The sequence below is a fragment of the Simochromis diagramma genome, unplaced genomic scaffold, assembly GCF_900408965.1.
Source record: "Simochromis diagramma unplaced genomic scaffold, fSimDia1.1 OVJJ01000685.1, whole genome shotgun sequence".
NCBI lineage: Eukaryota > Metazoa > Chordata > Actinopteri > Cichliformes > Cichlidae > Simochromis > Simochromis diagramma.
In genome coordinates this window covers 3857302-3884568 of record NW_024387477.1, presented here as the reverse complement: position 1 = coordinate 3884568, position 27267 = coordinate 3857302, and the positions used below count along the sequence as shown (strand labels likewise).

At 42.5% G+C, this 27267-nt stretch overlaps 2 protein-coding genes across 3 annotated transcripts; both read left to right on the top strand.

The window, feature by feature from the left end:
• The first annotated feature begins 831 nt into the window (after positions 1-831).
• Positions 832-6069, top strand: hdx (highly divergent homeobox). Of its 2 annotated transcripts, none has more exons than XM_040015595.1 (10): positions 832-1083; positions 1209-1355; positions 1623-2780; positions 2859-2915; positions 3023-3169; positions 3818-4016; positions 4106-4185; positions 5131-5223; positions 5400-5522; positions 5605-6069. In XM_040015595.1, exons 1-10 carry the CDS (start codon positions 1018-1020, stop codon positions 5857-5859), a joined length of 2325 nt encoding a protein of 774 aa, XP_039871529.1. In that variant the 5' UTR covers positions 832-1017; the 3' UTR covers positions 5860-6069. The 2 variants fall into 2 exon arrangements, with proteins under 2 accessions (XP_039871529.1, XP_039871528.1); XM_040015594.1 differs by having other exon boundaries at positions 968-1083; positions 3809-4016.
• A 1437-nt stretch (positions 6070-7506) lies between these two features.
• On the top strand, positions 7507-26441 carry rps6kal (ribosomal protein S6 kinase a, like). Its single transcript, XM_040015596.1, has 22 exons — positions 7507-7645; positions 10483-10542; positions 10646-10762; positions 10849-10930; positions 11038-11118; positions 13607-13686; positions 14444-14550; positions 15689-15726; positions 16425-16567; positions 16696-16766; positions 16882-16970; positions 17136-17200; positions 17633-17735; positions 17896-18020; positions 18868-18990; positions 19730-19819; positions 19904-20062; positions 20141-20302; positions 20390-20466; positions 20575-20692; positions 20948-21088; positions 25157-26441. Exons 1-22 carry the CDS (start codon positions 7619-7621, stop codon positions 25280-25282), a joined length of 2184 nt encoding a protein of 727 aa, XP_039871530.1. The 5' UTR covers positions 7507-7618; the 3' UTR covers positions 25283-26441.
• The last annotated feature ends 826 nt before the right edge of the window (positions 26442-27267 follow it).

Sequence of the window (27267 nt, the reverse complement as noted above, 5' to 3'; positions counted from 1 at the left end):
AGCTGAATCATCTGTTGTTCAGTGAAGCCTCATTAGAAATGGTCTCAGTCGTAGGTAAGGAAGGAAAACAAGGAGAAAGAGAGAGAGCAAGAACTGGACTGAAAATCAGTGGCAACAGGTCTGATGGAGTGCCAAATCCAAATTTGAAATTTCTGGTTCAGTTATGAGAGAGAGGTATGACAGCGAGGGTTTACAGCCATCTGTAAAAGACAATGGAGGCTCTGTCATGGTTTGGTGCTGCATTTCAGTTGGTGGTGTTGTCATGCATGGAAGATGTCTGACTGTCAACAGCTTCATTTTTCAGTATGGCAATGATCCCAAAACAAACTGCCAATGCGATAAAAGCATACCTGGATAGAAAAACACTATCAGTCATGGACTGTCCTCCCCAGAGCCCAGACCTCAACATTATTAGAGCACTGTGGGATGATCTTGACAGAACAGAACAAAAAGCAGCCAACAAGCAAAGAATAGGTTTGAATGCCCTTCAGGAAGCCTGGAAAACTATTCCTTAAGACTACCTGAAGAAATGACAAGAAAGTTTGGCTCAGGGAGTCCAAGCTGTGCTGAATAATGAAGGTGGTTGCACCAAGTATTGGCTTTAAAGCTGTACCTCTGTTTTTGCCTTATATACTGTATTTATATAGTTATATAAGGTGAACCATATGTGCATGTTTCAGTTAATCACTGCACTTATTTCCTATTTTCCTAGCAAAATATAAAGAAACGAGTGGTGGCTCAAGACTTTTTTGTTACGTATATAGGTGTGTGTGTGTGATAAAAGTGATTTCATTTCTGGGTGTTTTTTTTGTCAATCCACACTGCTAAATGGAGTAATGTTTTTTTTTCCTTTTCTTTTACTATTTATACTCTTTGTTTACACTTTGCAAGAAGGTGTTGTCTGCTTTGCTTTCTCCTCAGCCACACTACCCAGCGGCACGTCGGGTACACTGAGACAAAATGGGTACAAACAAAATAGTGCAAATGTAGAAATACGGAGGTTTCGCTTTGATCTGCATGGCTGCCCCGTTCCCCTCCAGCAGTAGAATGGATGCGTGGCCACAAAGGCGTGGCCTGCAGACGGTGAGTACATCAAGAGTTTCTGTTGGTTTTAGCCAAAGAAAGAAAAGAAAATTCCATAATTAAATAATTAAAATTTCCGCGAGCTGGGACTTAGTAGTAGTAATTATCTTTCCTTTTCCCCTAAGATGAACCTGCGGTCAGTATTTACGGCTGAGCAGCAGAGGATCCTGGAACGTTACTATGAGAATGGGATGACCAATCAGAGCAAGTCTTGCTTCCAGCTAATACTGCAGTGTGCTCAGGAGGCCAAATTGGACTTCAGTGTTGTCCGGGTAGGCCCATAAAATGTGCTTGTGCGTGTGAACGAGCAGTAGGGAACCCTTTGCTATGATTTATGCTCTGTTTCATTTTTATTAAGGAATGTTCATGTAATGCCACAGCAGGTAATCAAGGCAGTGAGTCAGATCTATACGATGCGAGCTCTTCATCTAGTGTAGAGTCATGAGTTATTGCCCTCACTTAGCAGAATTAGTTCCCCTAATGTTTTGCAGAATGCTTTTTTAAGTGATGTTACTGAGCTGATTGCTCTCTCCCTGCAGACATGGGTTGGCAACAAAAGGCGTAAGCTCGCCTCCAAGGTTCCCCAGAATGGAGGGGTGTCTCATTCCTTATCTAGTCATGGACTAGCTGGGGGAATGCTCTCCAATCACACATTGGCCGGAGGTGCTTTGTCCAATCACAGCCTAGCAGTAGGAGCGCTGCTTCCTGCTGACATGACTGCAGCACGGAGCATCCAGAACCGCGTGCACCTTCTCCCTCCATCCTCGTCCTTCCCTTCTGTGTCGTCGACACCTTCCCCGCCCTCATCTTCCTCACCCCTAAGCAGTGGAAGCAACAACAACAATGATGTAATACTAACAGGGATCTACTCTCTGAACTCTGGCCCTCAGTCCCGACCGAGAGCCGCGGCCCCACCGCCTCAGTCAGACTCTGACCTCTCTGCGCACACATCCTCATCTCTGATGAACCAGGTGCTGCAGATCAGGAACAGTTCCTCCTCCTCCTCACCCGTCCACTCCAAGTTAGTGTCACTTTCTCAGAATCTCCCATCCCTCACTTCTGCCTCAGGGCCTTTAGTCTACACTGCAGTCAGAAAAGGCGCTTTATCCCTTGGGGAGGGGGGGGTAAGCGCAGGAGCAGGGGTAGTACCTCACAGCTGGACTAGACAATACGGTACAGCGCAAATTCGCCCTTGGTCCTCTTCCTCACAATCCCAGACTCAGCTTCAGCCCAGACCTCACTCCAACCCACAACCTCAGCCACCTGCTCCGCAGAAAACTCGGGTCTCCTTGCCAGTTCACAACGCCGGCCCCTCCTCTGATCAGACACCTCGTATTCAGCAGGTTTTCACCTTGTCAGAAAAGGGCGACAGGGACCGCCTCAGACCCGGACCAAAATCAGCTCGTAAAAGCCAGGAAACCCACAGGTCAGCACCTCTGGACACCAGTCATAACTTCTCTATTGCCATGGAAACTGGAGATGAAGAAGATGAGTGGCAAAGAGAAGAGGAGTTGGCAAATATGGCCGCTCAAACACACATCCACAGGGAGCAGACGTCAGCCAGCCCAATCGGGGCCGAAGTGTCTGTCGTGCGAGGAAACCACACACCTCCGATGACGAGCTCCAGACCCGCATTGCTTCAGGGCAGCTACTCCCTCACAGCACAGACCTCACTTACAGGGGAATCCAGCTCACAAGTAGGAGCGGTTTTATTGCTGGTACATTCGTCCCTTTAAGTGAGTTGACAGATTTAACCTGCGTGTCTTTGTGTGCAGACTGCAGTTGGTGTATCTGCTGCCCCCTGGGTTATTAGCAACTCCAGAAAGAGAACAGTAAGCGCTCTAAAGCACCACATTTATGCACGCATGTAGCATGCTGGAAATAAGTAATACAATTATAGATGCGAGACATGTAGTCAGACAGGTGTTTGTGTTTTCAGCTGCAGGATCGGACCCAGTTCAGTGATGGGGATCTTATCCAGCTAAAGCGCTACTGGGACCGAGGCATGACCAGCCTGGGCTCAGTGTGCAGGGAGAAGATCAGCGCTGCAGCAAACCAACTCAATGTAGACACTGAAATAGTCAAGGTAGCCAACTCAACAAGAAAGAAATAGCTTAATGTATTCTAGGTTTGGAAGAATCAAAAAAGAGACATGGCATTGCATACGCTACAAAACAAATGGTAAAGCTTTGGGTCTTCAGTTGTTCACTTATTTATGACATTTAGTGGAAACAGGACTATTTAACTTATCTGAGCTCTTGAGGGCTGTTAGAAAGGAAAAAAGAACAACTTTTCTGGGTCAGGTTTTCTAACTTACTTGCACAATGTTGTGTAAAAGTCATGCTGTTATATATCAGGGCCACAGCAGGAATGCTGGTAGACTAAATATAGTCTCTAAGTCCTGACACACACACATGACCCTGTGCCATCTCACTTACAAGGATATTTATTGCAAGGAATAAAACTTTTGCCTTCAGAGACGGTTACAGTAAATTAGGACTATCTTCAGATCACTGCAAAATAATTTCCTTGCTGCAACTGGTGCAGTTCACCATCTGACCTTGCCTTCTGACTTTGGTGATTGGATGAATCAGTGTTAGAGAATCTTGTTACAGATCAAAGAGGCAGTCCATTTGTTTAATAAGCGCACTCATAGAAAATCCGGGTATGGAAATATACCGGACACCTGCTGATACTTATCCCGGTCTCCCATTTGTTCTCACATGATTTACAGACATGGATCAGTAACAGACGGAGGAAGTACCGTCTGATGGGTATTGAAATCCCTCCACCCAAAGGTGGGCCTGCTGTATTCACAACCTCATCGCCAGGAAACCAATCGCCAGTGTCCCTCAGCCCTAACGAGGAGCGCCTCAGAACCCCTGAAATCGGAGATGACATGAACGATGGCGGCTCTGTGTGCCTGTCTGAGGGTGAGGCCGCTGATGCCGTCCGCACATTAACACATCCTGTGTACAAACCGTGCATCTCGGCATTTACGCAGTATCTATCTCAAACCTAGATGGCACCATCGATTCACAACACAGGGATGGAGAGGATGGAAACGATCTGTCCAATGCTGCTCCAATGGCCAATAATGTGGTACTTTATGAGTTCTTCTTTATATTAGAGCCTCATTAGCTTTTGTGATTTGTAGAATTCATATTAACATGTAATGATATGAGTTTAGCAATTAGGCTGAGAGTTGTCTGCTAAAACTGAAGCTAGTTTGGTTGACAGCAACTATAATTCACTGCAGTATTAAAGGGGATGCTTGGAGTGCAGTCTGTTTGCCAGAAAGACTAAACCGCTAACTCCTTATAATGTCTTTCAGTACAAGCTTTAAAAATGTTGGAGATTTTAACATGCAAGTCTGTGGATGTCAACTCACTTTTAGAAACAGCCCCAGGTCTCCATTAAAGGAACTGCACATAGCAGTGGCTACATTTTTCTGAGTCTTCAAGGTTGCCACCCGGTGACTCGCAAACTTACATCACAATGTGCAATGTGCTTAGTCAGCCTTTTTTCAAAGTGGACTTTTCAACATTATAGTAGAGCTAATATTATGTTCATACATTAAGCTTTAGAGGATTTTAATTAGTACCCAGGAGAAATGTAGCAGTGTATAAAATCAAAAGCAACCTAGTGACAAATACAATGCTTACGAATACATTTCTTGACCAATCGCAGGCACATTTTTTATCTTAGCTTGTTGTGATTAAAGGGTCACCATGTAGCCAATAATTGTATTTATTTTTCTCTGCCTCAGCTCATTTTTCTAAATAATAGTTCTAGAGCACTGATTAAGATGACTGTTGGGTTATTAGGTTTTAAATGAATTAGTTTTAAATAATTGTAAAAGCCTTTTCATTCTCATTCTCTGGATTATTTATTGACGAGGATGATGGTGATGTATTGTTTACTTAATTGAGGAGAGGCTTCATGTAATGTGTATAAGGGTATAATTATCACCGAAACTGTTGGAAATCATTTTTCTTTGCTCGTTTCCAGAGTTTAAAGTGATTTGATGTCTGTGTTTTTTAACAGAAGATCGAAGTGATCGATGAGGACGAGGAAGCCGATGAGGATGAATTAGTGGCTTCGGACCTTGAGCAAATGCAGAACCTGCTGGAATTCAAGGTGAAAACACCCACACAGACTGTGACACATTCACAAAGCATTGCTCACGGTGCTGTAAAAGCGATAAAAAGGATAAAAAGGATAAAATGCACGATGGTAAATGTGCTGTAACCTGAATTAGCATTATTTTAAATTCTGAATGGATTCTTTGCCTTGTTTGGATCCTTCTGTTTCAGCATGAGGAAGTCCAGTTCTTGGAGAATGAGCTAGAGAACCAAAAACAAAAGTACCAGGATCTTGCAAGCTTCACAAAAAGCCTGCTCAGTGCTGTGAGGAACAATGACCTGGAGAGGCAGCAGGTATGTTCACAGTCTTGTTTATATGTTAAATGAGAAAAGCTTATTATCAGTGTCTAAGCTGAGTTGTGCCGTGCATGTTTAGGAACTCATGGCCAGTCTACCTCAGCCTTCAGACCAGGAATGGGACATGACCGTGGACAGAGGAGCCCAGTCTCCTGCCGAGTCAGCAGATGAATCCTCCAACCACAGTAACCCCCAGGCAGCCTGCGCGAGCTTCAGAGACCCTCAGCTGGCCCAGGCAAACGAAGTCCCGCTGGTCACCATGATCAAAGATGATACTGATGTTGCCGAGCCCTCTGCATCAGAGGAGCAAATGCAGGAAGCAGAACCAGAGTGACACAGACACACTTATAGAGATGTTTCCTCACTCCAAAAAGAGGCTTATTTCAAACTATAGAGACTGTAGTGTCTAACAATTACAAAAACACTCTTGGAAAAGTCACACTCCACGCCCAGTGCCTGTGGATTGACGCTTCACTTATGACTGTTGGGCTTTTTTACTGCATATCATTCGCCTTGAGAGAACAATAAATGACCTCTAACTTAACTTTGTCTCGTGTTTTGTTTTTCTCATGTATTACTGAGTATGAGTAGGAAATTATTTAGGAATTTAAGCTGTAAAAATACAACTTCTTAAAAACATTAACAAACTTGTAACTGCAATGATCGCAGCTGCATACACACACACTGCTACTGGAGCGCCATCAGTATGAGTTCAGTTAATCAACTTCAGTGCATCCAGAATGCTGCAGTGAAAGTACTGACGGGGACTCCAAGCATACAGGCTTGAATAATCAGGCCCCATCTATCTTCATCTTATCTCACCCCAGTAGAGCACTTTGCTCTCAGGCATTTGGCTTACTACTGGTTTCTAGGGTATTTAAATGTAGAATGGGAGCTTCAGCTTTCAGGCCCATTTTCTGTGGACGTAACTCCCAGTTTGGAATCGGGACACAGACATCCTCTCTAATTTCAAGATTAGGCTTAAAACTTTATTTTTTTGATTAAGCTTGTAGTGATGGTTGAATCAGGTGACCTCAAACCCTTCCTTAGTTACACTGCTGTAATAGTTGCAGGCTGCTCAGAGTTGGGTTGAGCCTGGTTCTGCCAGATATTTCTTCCTGTTAAAATGGAGATTTTCCTTACCACTGTCGCCAAGTGCTTCCTCATAGGTTTGATTGTTAAAATACAGTTAGTCTTATTGCAAATACTGGTATTTATTAACAGATTAGCACGTAAGTTTTGACCTACTGTATCTTGACTTGTACAAGGAAGTATTAATGGCCAAATATGTACACGAATATATATTTAAATAATTAAGCTGTATTGTTTAGACTGAAGAAATGCGTGTGCCAAATCAAATAGACAAATCCACGCATGTAGTCGTTCACTACACAAACACGGAGCATTTGTGGGTGGGAGAAAGCTGCAGAGAAAGCGGAGAGCGTTAAGCCTCTTATATGCACTTAAACCAGGGATGGAAAGGCTTATGAAACAGTGGTTTTAAAACGTACAGCTCGCACTGTTAAGATCGCTAACTTACAAATCGTTTGCGCTTTAATTTCATCATGCGTCAACAGCAAGAAAAAAGCAAAAAAATAACTCCCTGCCTGCCACAGTCACGGTGACTAACTATTTCGGTCGCTAGCAAATAGTCCATCAACCGGATGTGTGCATGTCACACACAGCATCAGGTCCCCGCGCCACCACGTCCACTCTCCCTCCTCTCTATCTCGAGACCTGCTGCTTTGGTTTGGACGGGGGAAATCCTTAACTGAATTGCGTCATAAATACGTCAATAAAGTCCCATTCACTGACGATCAGGTACCACGGTAGCCGCCATATTCGCATCTATGGTAGGGTAGCGGTGCTTTCGGCGAGCGTGTGATCCAGTCATCAACATCGACTGTTCCCTGCGCCGACCCTCCAAACCTTTCCTCGGAGCGGGCCGCGGTTCCACAGCCTGCATCGGAGCATCGAGGCAGAAAAAAGCCGGACTTCCACAGAGGGTGGTTGGGGGGGAAAGACATGCAACGTGGAGCGGGGGTCTAGGTGGACTACGATGCCTTAGACTTGGAGAGGAATCCTGGTACAAGATGGAGGTAAACAGCGTTAGTAGTGAGGTGAGTTGACAAATGCGTGTTTTGCATGTTAATCTCGCCGCGTTGCTTCTGGTTTCGTGGTGTCCCGTTAAGTTATCTCGCCCCGCTCGTCTCGGCAGAGCTTAAATTCGCATCACGACCTGCAGCGCACCGTGATGCATGCTAACGCACTAGCTAATGCTAACAGCTGGTTAGATGTTTGTTTTTATTGCACTGCCCTGATTTTTTTTCTTATTAGTTTAACACTTACCCGTCCCGTCTTTCGCCACGGCTCATCATTCCGCACCGACACTGGTGTTTTTACCCAATGACAGGTGCCCGTCGCGCATCTTTTTCTTGTTATTTACACTTCTCAGGAGGAGTTTACCTCCTAGCTAGCTTAGCGCTTGTAGCATTAGCAGCAGCTAGCTTGATAGCTGACAGCTTGCAGGCTTGAAAACTTGGGAGCCAAGTTGTTATCCAACCTCTACTGCTTAAGTAATAAAAGGTTGCTAAAGTACTTTAGTCTGTGTGTGTAGTAGTTAGGCAGCGCATGAATCCAGCCACTGCAGTTTTTTGTTTGTTTTTTTTGTTTAAAGTTTATCATTAGCTGCGCTAAATCGGTCAGTCGTGTTTACTGCTGAAGGTTGGCTTGTCAGCAGTACTTGTGAATTAGTGATGTTGTTAATAACTTAATAACAAAAACGTCTGTGCGCAGCTTTATAAGTTATAATTTGACCAAAAAAGTGCACAACGCGTTTAACAATGGACTGACAGCGGCAATAAAGTGACGACGCTGTGACTGAAAATTGCGCAATATGGAGCTGTACTGTTTCTCTCTGTTAGTACAAACCAGTGATACCTTTTTGCAAAGACATCCAGAAACAGTCTTGTGATAGCTGTGGGAAGGATTCAATTTGCTTTTGCACGGGCTCGGTAATAAGGTTTTCCAATTGCAGCAAAGCCAACTTGACATCCTAAACCTGATTTCTGGGATTCTTTGCAGTCCTTTCACATTTACACACTGAAAAAGTCCGTCTGGCAGACTTCTGTGACTTTCGTAAAGTCAACAGAAAGTTACTGAAACATCCCGGGGTTGTTTGAACTGACCCTTCCATTTTTATTGAGGTTTCTCTTGGAAACTTTTAAAGCTTTTTGTTAATCTTTCATATAATACCTTTTATAATAACTTAATCAGCTTCATGGCCCAAATATTACAATGCTTTTAATAACAATAATAATGGATTGCATTTTTTATATAGCGCTTTTTCGGGACCCCTCAAAGTGCTTTACAATACCACTATTCATTCACTCTCACATTCACACACTGGTGGAGGCAAGCTACAGTTGTAGCCACAGCTGCCCTGGGGCAGACTGACAGAGGCGAGGCTGCCATGGCGTGCCATCGGCCCCTCTGGCCATCACCAGTAGGCGGTAGGTGAAGTGTCTTGCCCAAGGACACAACGACCGAGACTGGGGCTCGAACCGGCAACCTTCCGATTACAAGACGAACACCCAACTCTTGAGCCACGATCGCCACTTTTAAAAAGTTTTACTGCAGACAAACACTTGAATTTGCTGTTTACTGTAAGCTGCAGCTTTGAAGACTGTGAGATTACAGAAGTAAATATCAGCTGAGCTACCTAAACCAGAGCAGTGGTGATGCTGGCTGTTTAATCAACACTGTATCAGTTCTCACATAAAACACTTCTTTTTTTTCTCAGGCCAAACCCTTGTATGCCGGTATAAGTGTATGCAAAATGATATTATGTAGGATTGTCAGACATCAGATGGCTGCAAAAGGCTGGCCTGGTTGCGCTGAGTGTAGGCTGCACTCCCATTACAAGCTGTGATGAGCCACAGCAAAGGTGGGAGTGAAAAAAATCTATGTGTGAATTATGACACAAGCTCTGCCCTGGCTTCGGCCAAGCTTGGATGTTACCCTTCACAGATGCATCGAGGCGTTTGCTTTCAGCTTTATTCTGCGTTGTTTCGGCCTTTGCGGTGTCTATCTTGTCAGATTTTTTTTTTTCTTTTAAATATGTTTTTCTTGCCAGTGTTGCTCTGCTGCAGCAGCAGTAGCAAGATATTGGAAAGTGGTTTTGCTGGCCTCCGTTGTGTGGATGTACACGAGTGTATGTTGGTGGCTCCACCCACTGAGTGGGTTTGCGTAGTGCTATGACTCATACCCCTCTTCAGAGGCTTGATGGAATTCAACACACACAAACACAGTGGACTGAATACATAATGCAGGCTGCGCTTCAGCCCATAACTGAAATATTCAGACCTGGATAATGTTTTTGTGGTCAGTCGTTTGATTTGCAGATGCCGAGATATCTGACATTCCTCCTCTGACAATGTCATTTCAGCGTGCGTGGCTGTTACAGTAAACAAAGAGGGTGGGGGGGCGCTTCTTAAAAGTGGTCTGCGGTCATTTAAAGTATGCATTTACCAGCATCATCAGCTAGACGCTCTAAAAGAAACAGGCCCTATTATGTCTTGAATGCTGACTGTAGCTCCAGCAAATATCTGACTCTTGGAGCTTGTTTTTTGCTCTCACTGGGGATTAAGCTAGAATGCTAATAATGGGGGGGCTTTATAGGGACAGGATAAGGGCTGGACAGCTGGACGGGATTAAAGTATGGACTCCATACTGTTTGACACCACGCAGAGAACTACAGTTGGAAAAGGGACAGTGCCGTATTATTGCATGTGTGACTCATCGAATTCATCTGTTGAATCTTCCATCATACATGTGGGCGTGCAGCTGCTGCTGCAGTCATAGTCCTGCTCAGCTAAAAACAAGGATGAATAAGCTTTGTGAAAGTGCTTACTGCTGTTGACAACAACTCTGATCAGATTTGTTGCTTTGGCTGCAGGTCAATGGGCATCAGATCATGGATGAGCCCATGGAGGAGGGAGAGTCTTTCTCACACTGTGTAAGTAAGGCTGCGCTTTTAAGTCTTCATGTCTGTGTGCATAAAGCGGTGACCTAACCCCACCGCCTCGTGTTTCTGTCTCATTCTGCTAATGTTTGTGTAGGATGATGGGACATATAAGGAGATTCCTATCACCCACCATGTAAAAGAGGGCTGCGAGAAAGCCGATCCGTCTCAGTTCGAACTGCTAAAAGTCCTCGGCCAGGGCTCTTTCGGCAAGGTGAGGGAACTCTGGAGATGAGTCGAGTGGTTTGTTTGTGCCGGCGCTTATATCTGTCTAAAATCCTCTCATTCTCCTTCTGTCAGGTGTTTCTTGTCAGGAAGATCGTGGGTCCAGATGCTGGTCAGTTATATGCAATGAAAGTTCTAAAAAAGGCATCTTTGAAAGGTAATACCACTGTTTTTGGCCATCTCAGCATAAAACAGCACCAGTATTGTCTGTCCACAGTGCTGGATTTCTTTCTGAATGCCTCAATCTGTCTCCTTTGTCTCCAGTCAGGGACAGAGTTCGCACTAAGATGGAAAGAGACATTTTAGTGGAAGTCAATCATCCCTTCATAGTGAAATTGCACTACGGTAAGACAAACACTGTTTGTTTGTTTGTTTGTTTATTTATTTATTTATTTATTTATTTATTTATTTATTTTTAATACACATAGCATGGCTATTACAGTTTTGAACATTTAGATGCACTCATCATGGACTAAAACGTCATGGAAACATCAGGATTTCATTTATTTCTTTTTCTGGGATGGAAACTTTTACATCAAGTAAAAATAAAAATTCAAAAATAAGTGAAATGTACTGCACGCATTTTAAATCTTTTTTTTTTTTTAAAAAACACAATGGGGTCCAGAATTTTACATAAACAAGCTTTTGGCGTAATTCTGGTAATCATTCATTTGTTTTTGGCCGAATTGGTAGAGTTCAATAAAGTTTGTTGTCCTGGCATGGAACTGGCTTTAAAGCCGAGTCAACAGATTTCAGTAGTGTTGAGGCTTTAGAGAAGCTTAATATTAGGCAATTTATCTGTTCCCCAACCAGCTTTCCTCTCTTTAAGGGCGTCACTGTCCTGTTGGAAATCTAGTTGTTTTTAAGTTTCAAGAGTCTAGCTAATAGCTTGAGGTTGCGCTGAAGTTCTGCAGCCTGTCAGTGTGTGGTGATGTGAAACATGATTGGTGGTAGACTGACACTGATGTTCCAGTAGGGGTGGGGGAAAATGATCAGTGTGTCATAGTATCAGAGTGTTTTATGTGGTGATAATGTATCAATAGAGAAACACCAAATATGTGCATTTTATGAAGTGTATAAAATGTTCTGGCTCATCTCATGCACCACCATCCACCACAGCAGTAAAAATGGGAAAAGAACCTCTTTGCAAAAAATCAGTGTCAGTCTGATGATTTTCTTTCATATTCTCTGACCGACTGCAACTGCAACTTATTGTGACTAAATGGTTGCCTCGAGCTTGAGGCTGTCGCACATTCACGACCACTTTTGATCGCAAGGTGATTGCGCAGGCTGGTCAATCAGCGGCAACCCTGCAGAACGGTGGTATTCCTGAAGAACAGGAAGTTTGCTGAGTGCAGTGGTAATAGTTAAATATGCATTTCGTCCAAATGTGAATTTCTTTCTATGTAGCAAGCAACAGATTTTCAATGATTGATCACAGTTAAAAAGATTGCTTGCAATAGCCAATTTGACCCCATTCAATTGCAGACTGATGGCAGGCTAACTCCCATCTTATGGCAACATTTATGGCAGGTTTTAGTGACAGTGCTGGTGTGTTTGGCTCATTTTACAGCAAGAAAAACTTGACGTGAGATAACTTTGTCTTATTGGATTAAACAGGCACTGTTAAAGTTAATCTTTGAGGACATAATTTGCAGTTGGAAAAGGTGATAAATTACAATATATGTTGCAATACTCTGCACATTGCAAAATGTTAGAAATGGCAGTAATATTGTATTCATGGGGTGTCTGCTCATTCCCACTTCTGCCTTCTAGCCGCTTCTACTTCAATGCAGACCTGTGCTTTGGTGATTTCTGGATAATTTCTCCAACTTCGTGTCAGCCGAGCCGAATGTTGTTGTCGTTTTTAACGTGTAAACGTCGGACAATTTCAGAAAAAACGGTCAGGATATTTTCTACAGTTGTCCTTTCTCCTTAGCACAAAGAATGAAAGGTTCTACTTCAGGTGCTTTTAACACAACTGGAACTACTCAGTGTTGTTTATACGAAGGTGCTGCCTTGATGGAGCACGCTGAAAGCGGTAAACATGACGCCCACTCAGTAGGTGAACGCACCTGACAGATAGCTGCGCTGCTCACACATCTGCATAATTCGACATCGCAGACTTTATAGTAGGGAGCTATCAGGTTAAAGACCGGCTAATGTTCAGTCTGACTGCATTTGTGTTCCCCCGTGCACGTCTGTTGGGTGATGTCTGGAGGAGTTCAGGGCTGTAGTGTACGCATCAAAGCTTTTTGAGTCCTTTTCAGACTCTGACAAAGTGGCTGCACTTCATTTAAACTTATAATCTTAGACTATAAAAGTCTTTAGAAATGGCTTCAAGAGATGTCCCTGACTTGTGCAAAAATCTGTCATCGTCTTTCTCAGACGTGCTCTGAGCTCCTTGGACTTTCTGGTGAGTCTAGTCATTCACCAGCATTTGGAACTTGCAGCAGCGCTGAATTAATACGCGGATGTAAAGTTTTGACCCTCTACATGGAATCAGAACCATGTGTTCATTTCAGGTTTTTTTTTTTTTGCTTTCTGCTCCAGAAAAAAAACAGTTTGCAGAACTGATTGAAATCAGATGTTGCTGTAACGTCTCATGTGCGTGTAACTGTATGATCATACAGAATGTATTCAGGGTGGGTTTAACATGGCGTAAGCTGTTTATCCGCATCGTGTTTCAGTCAGAAATGCCTTTAACCTCATTTAACAAAATATTTTTGAATGCTTTAGTTATTTAACAGGATTTGACATTTCATCTCGACATCTCTGTTAAATCACAATACTGTTGGCTTGTGGATAAATTGTCAGTTTCCTGTCTCCGCAGCCTTTCAGACAGAAGGGAAACTGTATTTAATACTGGACTTTCTCAGGGGAGGGGATGTATTCACTCGCTTATCCAAAGAGGTAAGCTGGCATTCTGTTGTCTTACATGTTGTTATGCCTTCAAGCTTATTTTTGTCTTTATTCTGTTTATTTTGTACTTTGGTTTAAAAAAAAAAAAAAAAAAAAAAATCTGAGATGTTCTTAAAAATAAAAATCCTATTAGTGCCCATGTTTGTGAAACTCAGAGCTACAGATGCCAAAATGTTAATTTATAAACCCTAAGGAAATGTAAATATGACGGCAACTAATGGAGCAGGTGCAATTTTAGTATGCAAGAGTATTTTATTTATTTTAAAAGCGCATAAATGTGCCAAGTCATTTGTCTCTGATATCTTCTGTTTGTTTTTTATTCAAATTCCGACTTGAATTCCTCATGAAAAGGCAAGTGCTTTTTCTTGGAATCTTTATTCCCCCTTTTTCATCATCAGCTGCTTGTCAGTCAGATTCCCGGCTCAGCTTTTCTCAGATGCTTTCAGGGCACTCAGACAATGTGTGATTGTTCTCTGGATAGACCTATTGTTGAAAGCATGTCTCAGAACCAAAGCGATAGCTGCCAGCGGCGTCAGATCAACAGCTTGCCGAATCCTGAAACGTATTTGAAATGTTGATGTTGTTGTGACAATAACGATAATACTCTTTTTCTCTGTTTTGGTAACTGAAGCTTAATATTCAAGTTTGTTTTTGTTTTTGTTTTTTTGTTTGTTTGTTTTTTGTTTCCTTTGCTGCTGCTGAATTTCTCTTCAGAGTTCAAAGAGTAAATTTGTCCAGTTCTTATCAGGTTATGTTTACAGAGGAAGATGTGAAATTCTACCTTGCAGAGCTGGCCCTGGCCCTCGACCATCTGCACAACCTGGGCATAGTTTACAGAGATCTCAAGCCAGAGAAGTAAGAATCACAGACCTCATCTTCCCCTTTCAGCCTGTCGTAGCAAAGCCCCGCGCAATGGTACAGAAGGGAGTACAGAAGGGAACTGCAAAAGCCGATTGCTTTTGGTTTCATTACAAACATTTTCAAGTACAAAACCACTTTGATCTTTCACCTATATTGCTGCAAACTATATTGTGTGTGTGTTGCTAGTTGTTAGCAGCTAATACAATTAACATATAGTCTGAATTAAAACAATAGCTGTAAAAACAATAGATTACACAATAGACCTATTGATTACACAGCCACGTAAAATAAAATGTGACTAATCAATATATATGTATGCATAAATTAAAATGGTTAAAGATTTATTTTTTTATTTTTATTTTTTTATTTGACTTAAAAAAAAAAAAAAAAAAAGATAAACCTCTCTGCTCAGTTTGAGTCTGCGTTAGTTTCCCCACGGTGTGCGGCCCTCACACACACGGAGTGGAGCAGAGTAAAGCTGACAACATGCCAGGTCACTGTAAATGCAAGGCAGCGTTTGACGCTTGTTGGGAGGCTAACATAGCAGTTGGAATGGAGAAAGAAGCTGTCTGAGGCTCTCTTATTGTCGGCTCACTCAGCCAAAACGAGTCGCAAAAAAAAGTCAGAAACTGCTGAACGACTGCGAAACAAACAACTTATTGGTGAGAGAGGGTGAGATACCTCCAGACAGCACCTGTCTTTGCTGTCATGCACTTTAAAAAAAAAGAAAAACCATAATTATCAGTATTGGATCACAGTTCATTACAAAAACAAAATTGCTCCATCTCTAATATGATTTCATTTCTGTAAATGAAAATTTAACATAAATACATACCATAAATCTAGGAAAATTTCTCCATATCACAAGGCAGATTTGATGAAACATTAATTTTTCAAGAAAATCAGTTGAAGGGTTATTTTTGTTTTCTAACTTACCTGCTGTATGAAAAGTAATTTTGGTTTAGTTTTTCCGGCTTTTGCTCCGTTTTTCATAAAATGTCTGCAGCGTACGGATTGAACGTTTTATACAAACCTCTCACAACTCACTCGCTTTAGTCGTGCTTTATGCAGAAATCACAAAACATGAGATGCTTTGATGCTCACCTCTGTGAAATCTCTTCTTGTCTTTCAGCATCTTACTTGATGAAGCTGGACACATAAAGTTAACAGGTATGAGCTACCTTACTTTTTTTTGACTATGAAGAATCAGGAAAGAGTCTAATGTAGTTAACCTGTTAAATATGACCATGCTTAAAGTGATAGATGTGCCACTACTGTTGAGTATTGAGTCCTACTAGTTTTGTTGTTTGTCAAATATCTTACTCGTGTGCTCCTCACACACGACGGCGTTTCACTGCCAGAGACGCCCGATGTTGCTGTCAGAAATCAAACTAACAGTCGGAAATGTCCTCCTGCTTTCTCTCATTTGATGATGATGGATCAGTGTAGCCGCGTTTCACTTCTGCTTATTATGAGTTTCGTAATAATGATATTGATTAGATGCATCAACAAAACATTAAAAATTTTAAGATCAGTTTTTAATGCAAAGGTAAAATTATGCCTTAAACAAAAGCAAATCTGTGATCACTGAAATGAGTTAACTGTTTCTATTTATTTCCTGTTTGTTGTGGTTGCTGTTGCTGTTTTCTAACTGTTTGATTTATATTTGTGTTGCTATACTGCATCTTAAAAGCCTAACCAGGAAAAGATCTGCAAGTTAGCTTGGTTAGAAGTCGTACGTGTATTGCATTGGTTACGTTTTTATTTAAATGCAGCAAAGTTAATATGCATGGTCTGTGTTTTGTATAAATAAGTAAAATCCAAATAAATCTGTAACTTCTTGCCTAAAACTTTACTATGTTACACAGACTTTGGTTTGAGTAAAGAGTCGGTAGATGCTGATAAGAAGGCATATTCCTTCTGTGGTACGGTGGAGTATATGGCCCCTGAGGTGGTCAACAGGAGAGGACACACGCAGAGTGCAGACTGGTGGTCTCTGGGAGTACTTATGGTACGCAACCTCACAAACCTCACACAAACTTGATTTAAATAGGAAGAAAAGACATGGGACATATGTATTCATAGGAATTTTATACATTAAAGTAAAAGGAAAAAACCTGACCTACGGTGTGTTTGCAGTTTGAAATGCTCACAGGGACGTTACCATTCCAAGGGAAAGACCGCAATGAGACTATGAACATGATTCTCAAGTGAGTCATTATGCATGACATCATTAAGGCATGTCAGACAAGTTTTGATATGTAGATGATAACAGTGACCCCCCCCCCATGTTCATCTGTCACTCTGTTGTCTCTCTCCCTGCAGAGCTAAGTTGGGAATGCCCCAGTTCCTTAGTTTGGAAGCCCAGAGTTTGCTGAGAATGCTGTTTAAACGTAACCCTGCTAACAGGCTAGGTAAGGAAACGTGATCGTCAAGTCACGCTGTTCACTAAGCCTAAGGTTGGTTAACATTGCATCCGCTTCTACCTCGAAATCGGCCAAGAGGTTAATAATGTGCGGATGAGTCGATGAAAAGCAATAACGCTGGGTTAACTGAACCAGAGCCATCTGTGTCTTTAGGGGCCGGGCCCGACGGCGTGGAAGAGATCAAACGCCATGCATTCTTTTCCACCATCGACTGGAATGTGAGTGCACACACCAACACGCACTTCTCACACTCTTTTTCTTTTTTCCTCCTCTCTCCCACACACCCACACGCATAAACACACACAACTCCCCAGCTTCTGCTGAGGATTCACACCTAACAAATGCTTGGCGTGGTGACTACTGGCCATCAGTCTTGGCCACGGGATCTGTGTTTGTGTGTGTGCGCGTATGTGTGTGTGCATGAGTCTGGGCAGAGGTCCAATTCTCACTGTGTGTGCACTAATAGCCCTGCATGAGCGTTTAAGAGCCGGCAGGATGCTATTGGCCGGACCAAGCGGTGGTGGGATTTCAGGGGGTTAATCTGGGAGGGGTCTTGGCCTCTCCTGCACATATGTTCACACGCTCCAGACGGCCTGTGATAGTTTGATTCCTCACACGTTTACGTGTCTCCTGCATTTTTGTACCTGCAGAAACTGTACAGGAGAGAGCTCCAGCCCCCGTTCAAGCCCGCAGCAGGTAAACCAGATGACACGTTCTGCTTTGACCCAGAGTTCACCGCTAAAACACCGAAAGGTACACCTACACACACACAAGCACGCACGCACGTTCTGCTCACATGTTTTTAAGCTTACAAGCAACAGCTAGTCCTGCAGCCATGGAAACAGCAACTGCAAAATGTTAGTGGGTGTTTATGTTAGTCTGTTTATATTCTGAATTATCTTGGTTTATTTAGACTCCCCAGGTATCCCGCCCAGTGCTAATGCACACCAGCTCTTCAAAGGCTTCAGTTTTGTTGCGCCGACCCCCATGGATGAGAACAAGAGCTCCCCGCTGCTCAGCATCCTCCCCATAGTTCAGGTGAAGATGCGTTATCGTAACCTTGTATTCGCTCACTCTTTACACGAGGTACTTAATGGTACTTGAAGTATTGTCTTGCATGCACGAAGCTCACACAAATTTTTTTTATTTTCTCTCTTTTCATGAAGCAGCGTTCATGAGAAACTATTGTAATCTCTAGAAATTCAGCAGTTTCTCCTGTTTTGGAGCCATGCATAAATTTCATGATGCAGTTGCAGCTCTGTGCAGAACACAGTAAGACCGATTGGTCACTGAAACATTGTAACTAATACCTGGGTGCTGCTGACACGGTTTCTTTCTGTTGCCTGCTGATTGTAATTACAGTGGAATAGTTTGGATTGGTGGCAGAGGTCTAGGATCCAAATTAAATGATCTTTTAATGACTGTTCTGCTGCTGACCGACACAAACAAACAGGCACATTACAAAGTTGATGGCAGGTTTGCTGCGGAGCACCTGTGTAAATGTGCAGCAATAGTTTCACTCTGGACAGTTTGGTGCAGATGTCCACCTGAACTTTAGGTTGACCTGCTAAACATTTGGTGGTTAAAGGTCAAACTATTAGATAAAATGATGAAGTACTCAGTCTTTTTTTTTTTTTTTTTTTTTTTTTTTCTTCTTCAAAGGTCAACTTCACTGACATTATGTTCTTTGTTGTGGGACTCAAATTACCAGGATGCTCTAACATTTGATACACGTTGTTGACTTGCATAGACAAGCTGAAGTGTTACTTGCATCCTTCAGCGTCGCTCGTGAAGGACACGAGGTGATGCTGTGCTGGATTTTTTTTTTTTTTTTTGTAATGTCACAGGACACTGTATAAATGTTAATGATTCCTGCCCTTTCCAGCTGCACGGAGGCTCAGCCAAGTTCTCCGACATGTACGAGCTGCAGGAGGACATCGGGGTCGGCTCCTACTCTATTTGTAAACGCTGTGTACACCGAGTCTCTGCCATGGACTATGCTGTGAAGGTAACCGGCTGTTTCCTTGTGACCTCTGAACATGTTAAAGAATCTATACCAGAGGACAGAAGTGTTTTGTTTTTTTAGATGGCTTGTTTTCTCATAACTGCATCTCGATCATGTTGGGAAATTTCATTACGTTTATGTAAATTACATTTACATTACAGCACAAATGTGCACTCGGAGTCAGACGTGAGCTGTTTAGAATTTGGGTTCTTTCAAAATCACTGCATCTTCACTGCCAGTCCTCAAGAACTGACACTGATTATAGCAAAATTTCATAAAAATGTCTAAAAGTAGAAGTTCTTTAAAAACATACGTGAATGTCAGACGCTGGAATTGGTGACACAAATCTGTGGAGCCTGCTTTATTCCTCCAAAGCCTTTCCTGTGTGCGTTCTCATGCTTGGACAGGCATGGGTGTAAACTGCAGCTTCTTTAGTTTGCAGTGTCGTGCAGCTGCAGGTTAATAGATCACTAAGTGGCACGACTGGTTCGTTTTATTACACATGCTTTGCACCTCTCGGTAGGGCCAATGAAAGTACAGTTGATGTGTGTAGAATAAGAGTTTGTGGACATCAGCGTCTTTAACTATCGATACATTTAAAACAGAGCGACTCAAATGGAATTTGGTTATACATAAAGCACCAGCAGATGGCAGCACAGCTTCAGTTTGCTTTTAGTGTCTCAAGTCTCTGATAGAAGTTAGAGTTGTTTGATCACTAATACTGTGTTTGTGTTTCACTCAGATTATAGACAAAAGTAAGAGGGACCCCTCTGAAGAGATCGAAATCCTGATGCGATATGGACAGCACCCCAACATCATCACTCTGAAAGACGTCAGTGACATTTATGTGTGAGCTTTCCGACACAGTCGGCTTTTGGCGGGTATATTCTGACGGGTTGTGTTGTCTCTGTGTCAGGTGTATGACGAGGGCAGGTATGTATACCTGGTGACGGAGCTGATGAAGGGAGGGGAGCTGCTGGATCGAATCCTCAGGCAGAAGTTTTTCTCCGAGAGAGAAGCAAGTGCTGTTCTTTACACCATTACAAAGACTGTTGACTACCTCCACTGCCAAGGGGTGAGGAAACTCTTACACGCGCGTGCACAGCAGAGTTAATTTGGACACGTTTTCTGAATATCTTCTCCTTCTCCTTAGGTAGTACACCGAGACCTGAAGCCCAGCAACATCCTGTACATGGACGACTCGGGGAATCCCGACTCCATCAGGATCTGTGATTTTGGATTCGCTAAACAGCTCCGGGGAGGCAACGGCCTCCTTCTAACCCCCTGTTACACCGCCAACTTTGTGGCACCAGAGGTGAGCAGGAAGCAAGGCAAAAAAAGAGAATCCATGATTTGCTTTGTTTCTGAGTCTGATGGCTTGTGTTGTTCTTTGTTTCCGTAGGTACTAATGCGACAAGGTTATGATGCAGCCTGTGATATATGGAGCCTTGGAGTCTTGCTGTATACCATGTTAGCAGGGTAAGACTGCACACAGAACCCTCAGGAGTCGTTTGGATGATTAATAGCAAACTGCATGTGATGCGATTATGCATTTCATAATCTGCGCTTTGTTTTCATCGCTGTCAGGTACACACCGTTCGCTAATGGGCCAAACGACACACCGGAAGAGATTCTTCTCCGGATAGGATCTGGGAAGTTCTCTTTGACGGGTGGCAACTGGGATACTGTGTCAGACAGCTCGAAGGTACACACTGACACATTGTTCTAAATCCTTTTGTTCAGGCTTCCTTTTAAGCAGCTGTGATGTTTCCTTTTGTAAACCTAGCGTTGTAAAGTTTAATGAAGACGACCCGCTTTTCCCATGTACTTAAAAGTTTGATACAAATCATGCCGTTGACTTAAAATTGGCCAGAATTAAACCTTTATACCCGTATGAATTCATAGTGGCTTTTTAAAATGTGCCCTTTAATCTTTAGAAATCTGTATTTGTGCATTCCAGGACTTGCTGTCCCATATGCTCCATGTGGACCCTCACCAGCGATACACAGCAGAGCAGGTTCTAAAGCATTCCTGGATCACGTGCAGAGATACGCTACCGCACTTCCAGCTCACACGCCATGATGCACCGCACCTCGTCAAGGTGAGTAGATCCAACCGTATCCCGCTAAGACCTCAATTTACAGGAACAATTATTATTATCTACTACAGTTAAATGATTAGTAACACCTCAACATGTGTGCTGGACTTAAGACCTGTAAGAGTTTTCTCATTTACGTCAGAAGATTTGTGCCCTGTGTGCACAGATGGACAGTGATAACGTTGTATTTAGAAGGAAGTTGTTGTTTTTTGGGTTTTTTTTATTTTTTTATTTATGGAGTGATGTGCGGTGGAAACGAGCAGATTTGTGAGCAGATGAGGAGGCTGAGGAAGAGTAAACGGTTTAGTGGAGGCTATTTGTGGAGCCACTGCTGGTACTTGTGTACGGAGGCGCGTGTGGGCGCAAAGTTGGAGCTAAAAGTGTTCAGATCGTGATGTCGGTGGCTTCAGTGAAACAGATTTCCTCCAAAACTTCAGGATTTTGAGGACTTTTTTTTTTTTGTCCACTGCTGCCAAATGAAAGGGCCAGTTTGGGGACGTAATTCTTCAGCAGATGCTTTAAAACAAACCACAGACTGAGCAGATCCTGTATACTGCAGAAGGTTGTTTCAAAGTTTAGGCGTCACAAATTGAAAAGCACAGTAATGCCTGTATTTAAGACTGGAGCCAGAAATGGGTCTAAGGCAAATGAGTGGAGAGGTCAATCATTTCTGCCCTCACTCTGCTGGAAAACGGACCTCCTATTGTGGCTGGACACACGGGGGGCCAGGTCAGGTTGTCTGGGTATCATTTGTGCTAAGCACTCGACCCAGCTGAGCTGACCTCTCTTAATCTCAGAGAGCAGCAGCTGTATAAAAGGCCAGAGTCATGCACAGGATTTTGCTTCTGACTTTTTACACTTCCTGATCCGGTGATAATGTCGCCATTAAAGGAAGGACCAGATTAACAGCAGGTTTCAGTCCTAAAAATCCAAGAATTCTTTGTTAATCCTTGTGTCTCCAGACTGCTCAGTTAACATTAGGTAGCCTGGACTAGAGCAGGGCGATATGACCAAAAATATTTATCACGATATACATTTGAAAATTTGCGATAACGATATAACTGACGATATAATTGACACTAGACAAAATACTTTACAACTCCACAACTCGGTAAACACAACCAGAATTCATACATAAGGCACACGGGATTATAAGGGGCACTGTCGATTTTCAGAAAAAACAAAGGATTGATTTTAAGTGTGCCGTATTTTCCAAACAACACGGTAATAACGACGGCCCGCTAGCATGCTCTACCAAAAATAGTGCTTTGTTGTGTATCTGACGGATGAAAGCTAAACCAGTTCCACACCACTGAAGTTGCAGCATTTTTGCAAACCAGTTCTGGTTCATTCGTTTCATTCAGCGATCCACTTTCGCCCTTCTCATTCTCCGTTGCAGGCACGCTTTTTCCTCCATGTGCTTATGAAAACAAAGGCACTGCGCATGCGCGTTTTACCCAAATTCTATTGCGATATTTCATTTTCTTATCATTGCCCAACATTATACCGGTATTACCGTGAACGGTATGATATGGCCCAGCCCTAGCCTGGACTGCACCGTAACCTCTGCTGGTCATGTCAGAATTCTGCCTAATGTCTACTTTCAATAATTAACTGTATCCACACAGAAAAGCTCATTAAACTGTAAACCGCAGAAACATTAGATGCCTAATCAAGGACTCTTAGACTGTGTGGCAGAGTAGCTGCTTGTCATGTTTTTATTTTTCTTACTGGGGGGAAAGGGAAAACAATTCGATGTGGATCACAGAGGATTACTAAAAGAGGAGGAAGTTACCCAAAGACATTTTCAAATCACCTTTCAGCCTTGGTTGTCAGTATATTGGCCCCTACCTGTCACTCAAATGTATCATATCCATTATAACAGCGGTCTCCGTCCTTTTTTGCACCTCGGACCGGTTTAATGTCAGACAGTATTTTCACGGACCGGCCTTTAAGGTGTCTCGGATAAATACAACAAAATAAAATGATACGGCCGAGACAAAAACTGTGGTATTTTGTAATATAATAAATGTGAATTCACTGTGTAATTGTGTAACTTTATTAGCAGCGTCCTCCTGAAATGCGTCAACAACGTTGAGAGTAACATCCTCCTCTCTGCCCCTTAGTGCTCTGGTCGCTATGGTAACGCGTAAATATTTCTTTCAAAATAAGACTCCCAACTACAACACGGGGGAAGACCCAGGGAAACAGAGTAAACGATAAAAACCTTGAAAACCACAAATTTTACACCCAAGCCTCAACTCTCGCGGCCCGGTACCAAACGACTCACGGACCGGTGAGCCATTAAACAAAAAAATAGTTTAGATATTTTTAGTTTTACTGTAAAGTTAGATTTTCAAACTTTTTGGGAGTCTTAAACAGCCATTTGAGGAACTGCAGTTGGTTGGACAAAACATGTGACCATCTCATTTACCACATCTGGGAAAATGTGATCGACACAAACGGGAAAATATGACAATTTACAGTGGCTTGCAAAAATATTCGGCCCCCTTGAACTTTTCCACATTTTGTCACATTATAGCCACAAACATGAATCAATTTCATTGGAATTCCACGTGAAAGAACAACACAAAGTGGTGTACACGTGAGAAGTGGAACGAAAATCTGACATGATTCCAAACATTTTTTACAAATAAATAGCTGCAAAGTGGGGTGTGTGTAATTATTCAGCCCCCTGAGTCAATGCTTTGTAGAACCACCTTTTGCTGCAATTACAGCTGCCAGTCTTTTAGGGTGTGTCTCTACCAGCTTTGCACATCTACAGACTGAAATGCTTGCCCATTCTTCTTTGCAAAACAGCTCCAGCTCAGATTAGATGGACAGCGTATGTGAACAGCAGTTTTCAGATCTTGCCACAGATTATTGATTGGATTTAGACACCAGACAGGTCAGGGATAAAGTTATTGAGAAATTTAAAGCAGGCTTAGGCTACAAAAAGATTTCCCAAGCCTTGAACATCCCACGGAGCACTGTTCAAGCGATCATTCAGAAATGGAAGGAGTATGGCACAACTGTAAACCTACCAAGACAAGGCCGTCCACCTAAACTCACAGGCCGAACAAGGAGAGCGCTGATCAGAAATGCAGCCAAGAGGCCCATGGTGACTGTGGACGAGCTGCAGAGATCTACAGCTCAGGTGGGGGAATCTGTCCATTTTTGGCCAAAATGCAAAACACTATGTGTGGCAGAAATAATAAATGTGAATGTCCCTGCTTCTCTTCAGCAGGGACAGGGAAGCTGGTCAGAGTTGATGGGAAGATGGATGGAGCCAAATACAGGGCAATCTTGGAAGAAAACCTCTTGGAGTCTGCAAAAGACTTGAGACTGGGGCGGAGGTTCACCTTCCAGCAGGACAACGACCCTAAACATAAAGCCAGGGCAACAATGCAATGGTTTAAAACAAAACATATCCATGTGTTAGACTGGCCCAGTCAACGTCCAGATCTAAATACAATCGAGAATCTGTGGCAAGATCTGAAAACTGCTGTTCACAAACACTGTCCATCTAATCTGACTGAGCTGGAGCTGTTTTGCAAAGAAGAATGGGCAAGGCTTTCAGTCTCTAGATGTGCAAAGCTGGTAGAGACAGACCCTAAAAGACTGGCAGCTGTAACTGCAGCAAAAGGTGGTTCTACAAAGCATTGACTCAGGGGGCTGAATAATTACACACACCCCACTTTGCAGTTATTTATTTGTGAAAAATGTCTGGAATCATGTCAGATTTTCGTTCCACTTCTCACGTGTACACCACTTTGTATTGTTCTTTCACGTGGAATTCCAATAAAATTGATTCATGTTTGTGGCTGTAATGTGACAAAATGTGGAAAAGTTCAAGGGGGCCGAATACTTTTGCAAGCCACTGTATATGCAAAACATTCATTGGTTACTAAAACACTGTAACTTTAACAATATTTCGTCAGCTTCTGTTACATTATTGAAACTATTATCTTTTTCCCAGCCAGTAAGAAACAATTTAATTATATATTTATACAGTAGCAGTGGTGGTGAGGCCAGCTGAAACATTAAAGCCACGTGTCTTTGTTTCATCAGGGAGCGATGGCTGCCACCTATTCAGCTCTGAGCCAGAAGACGAGTCAGCCGGTGTTGGAGCCTGTGGCGGCATCCAGTTTAGCCCAGAGACGCAGCATGAAGAAACTCACCTCAACGGACATGTAGACCCATGTTTCTCACCCACCAGTTTTGATCTCACTCTGTCAGACTCATACGCAAACAAGAAAAAGCAAAAAGTACGCGCACACCCACAGCCCCAAGTCTTGGCCAGTCAGAACTACTGTCTCCCAGGTTTTCTTTCTTTTTAAAAAAAAATCTATTTATTTGAAACACCGGAACATCTGCAAACTCTCACTCACACACACACACACACACACAGGACGAGGTTGCATTGCAGAAGTCAGCCGAAGACGAACAGAGGAACCTCGTATCTGTTACTGCTGGGGAGACAGACTTGTATTTATTTCCACAGCTTCTCATATGCACTTACCCTCCTCGCCTTTCATTCTTTCTTCCTTTTTATGTGAGGAAGAAACGCACCAGCTGATGTTTTCCTTCACTGTGATTGGCTGATTACAAAGCTGCTTTGGTTAAACTGTGCTCCCCCCCCACACACTGCTCTTCATCTTCGCTCCGCCATCCTCCTCTCCCCTCATTTGCTTTTACTCTCTGACTTTATTTTATTTTATTTTTTTTTCAACGTGAAGTAATGATTTATGTGTGAGAGTGCTGGCAAGTTGGTATTGACTGAGGTACTTTGCATAACTGTTTCCTTTCTGAGACAAAAAATAAATAAATAAATGTATTAAAAAAAAAAATCAGATACTGCTTGAAGCGGGTTTGAAGGTTCTTCAGAACCAAAATCACTTCCCAGCACTTTTGGTAACATAAACGCATGTGTGGACAGATCCTGTATTGCTTTTCCCTTGAAACTCAGTCGGATTTGTTTTACTTGTGTATCAAAAGACTTAAACATGCTGCAGACGGACAAAAGATACTGTCTCGATACTGAAGGTGAAACTATGTGGTAACAAGAAATCGTTTGCAAAAATGATATAACTATATAGAACATAATGAAGATGAAGAGCATGTGGGGGGAGCTGTCGGGATTTCTCTGGGGGGGATGGGACGCACCCTGTCGAACCAGAGAGGCTGAATTTAAAAGAATAAATAAATGAATAACAAAAAAACATTTCCATGGAAATCTCTTCAAAAGACATTGTGGAAATTGTATGATACTGTATTTATTTCATTTGATTTTTAAGATTCTATTTTTCTTTCAAGTTCTGTATATATTGACATTAAAGATCATTATTGACATGCATCCACTGTGGTCTGCGCTGCTTTGTTACATAGCGCTGAGGCAGATTTAACACATGAGTGTGACAGAGCCAGCGTTCATGTGAAGAGGTAACTTCAGTTTTAGTGATCCTTCTGATTTACTTGGTTAGAATACCTGAAGAGCAGAAACAACGGGTACTGTTGAACCCACTTTTGTACTATCTAATAATTCTTTGTAGCACAGATTCAACAAAGTGCTGGAAACACTCCTGAGATTTTGTTCAATGTTGATATGATGCAATCACACAGTTAGCTGCACATCCATGATATGAATCTCCTGTTCCGCCAGATCCCAAAGGTGCTCTACTATATTGAACTGGTGACTGTGCAGGACATTTGAGTACACTGATCTCATGTTTGAGATGATCTAAACTATATGACATGGTGTAGCAGTCTGCAGGAAAAACAGTCATCAGATGATGAGTACACTCTGGTCATTTAAAAAAAAAAAAAAAAATTCCCCCAGGGATCAATAAAGTATTCTGATTAAATGACGATCAGCGGCAATAGTTTAGGGTTTAAATTCTCACCTACCATACAAATGTTGCAGCGGAAATCGACTCATCAGACCAGATGATGTTGTTTTCAATCTTCTATTGTCTAGTTTTGGTGAACCCTAGTAAATTGTTGGCTGTTTTCTATTCTTAGCTGACAGAAATGGCACCCATCATGGTCTTCTGCTACTTTAGCCTAGCTGCTTCTAGGTTAGACGTTCAGAGATGCTCTTCCGCACATCTTGGTTGTATCAACTGGTTGTTTGAATTGCTGTTGCCTTCCTATCAGCTCAACGCAATCTGTTTTATCTTCTA

Coding starts and splice junctions, on each gene's coding strand:
- hdx (XM_040015594.1), top strand. CDS start 1,018: ATGGCTGCCCCGTTCCCCTCCAGCAGTAGAATGGATGCGTGGCCACAA. Junction 4,017..4,105: donor CTCTGTGTGCCTGTCTGAGG/GTGAGGCCGCTG, acceptor TCTCAAACCTAG/ATGGCACCATCGATTCACAA. Junction 5,224..5,399: donor AGAACCTGCTGGAATTCAAG/GTGAAAACACCC, acceptor CTTCTGTTTCAG/CATGAGGAAGTCCAGTTCTT.
- rps6kal (XM_040015596.1), top strand. CDS start 7,619: ATGGAGGTAAACAGCGTTAGTAGTGAG. Junction 11,119..13,606: donor CATAGTGAAATTGCACTACG/GTAAGACAAACA, acceptor CTGTCTCCGCAG/CCTTTCAGACAGAAGGGAAA. Junction 20,693..20,947: donor CTGTGTCAGACAGCTCGAAG/GTACACACTGAC, acceptor TGTGCATTCCAG/GACTTGCTGTCCCATATGCT.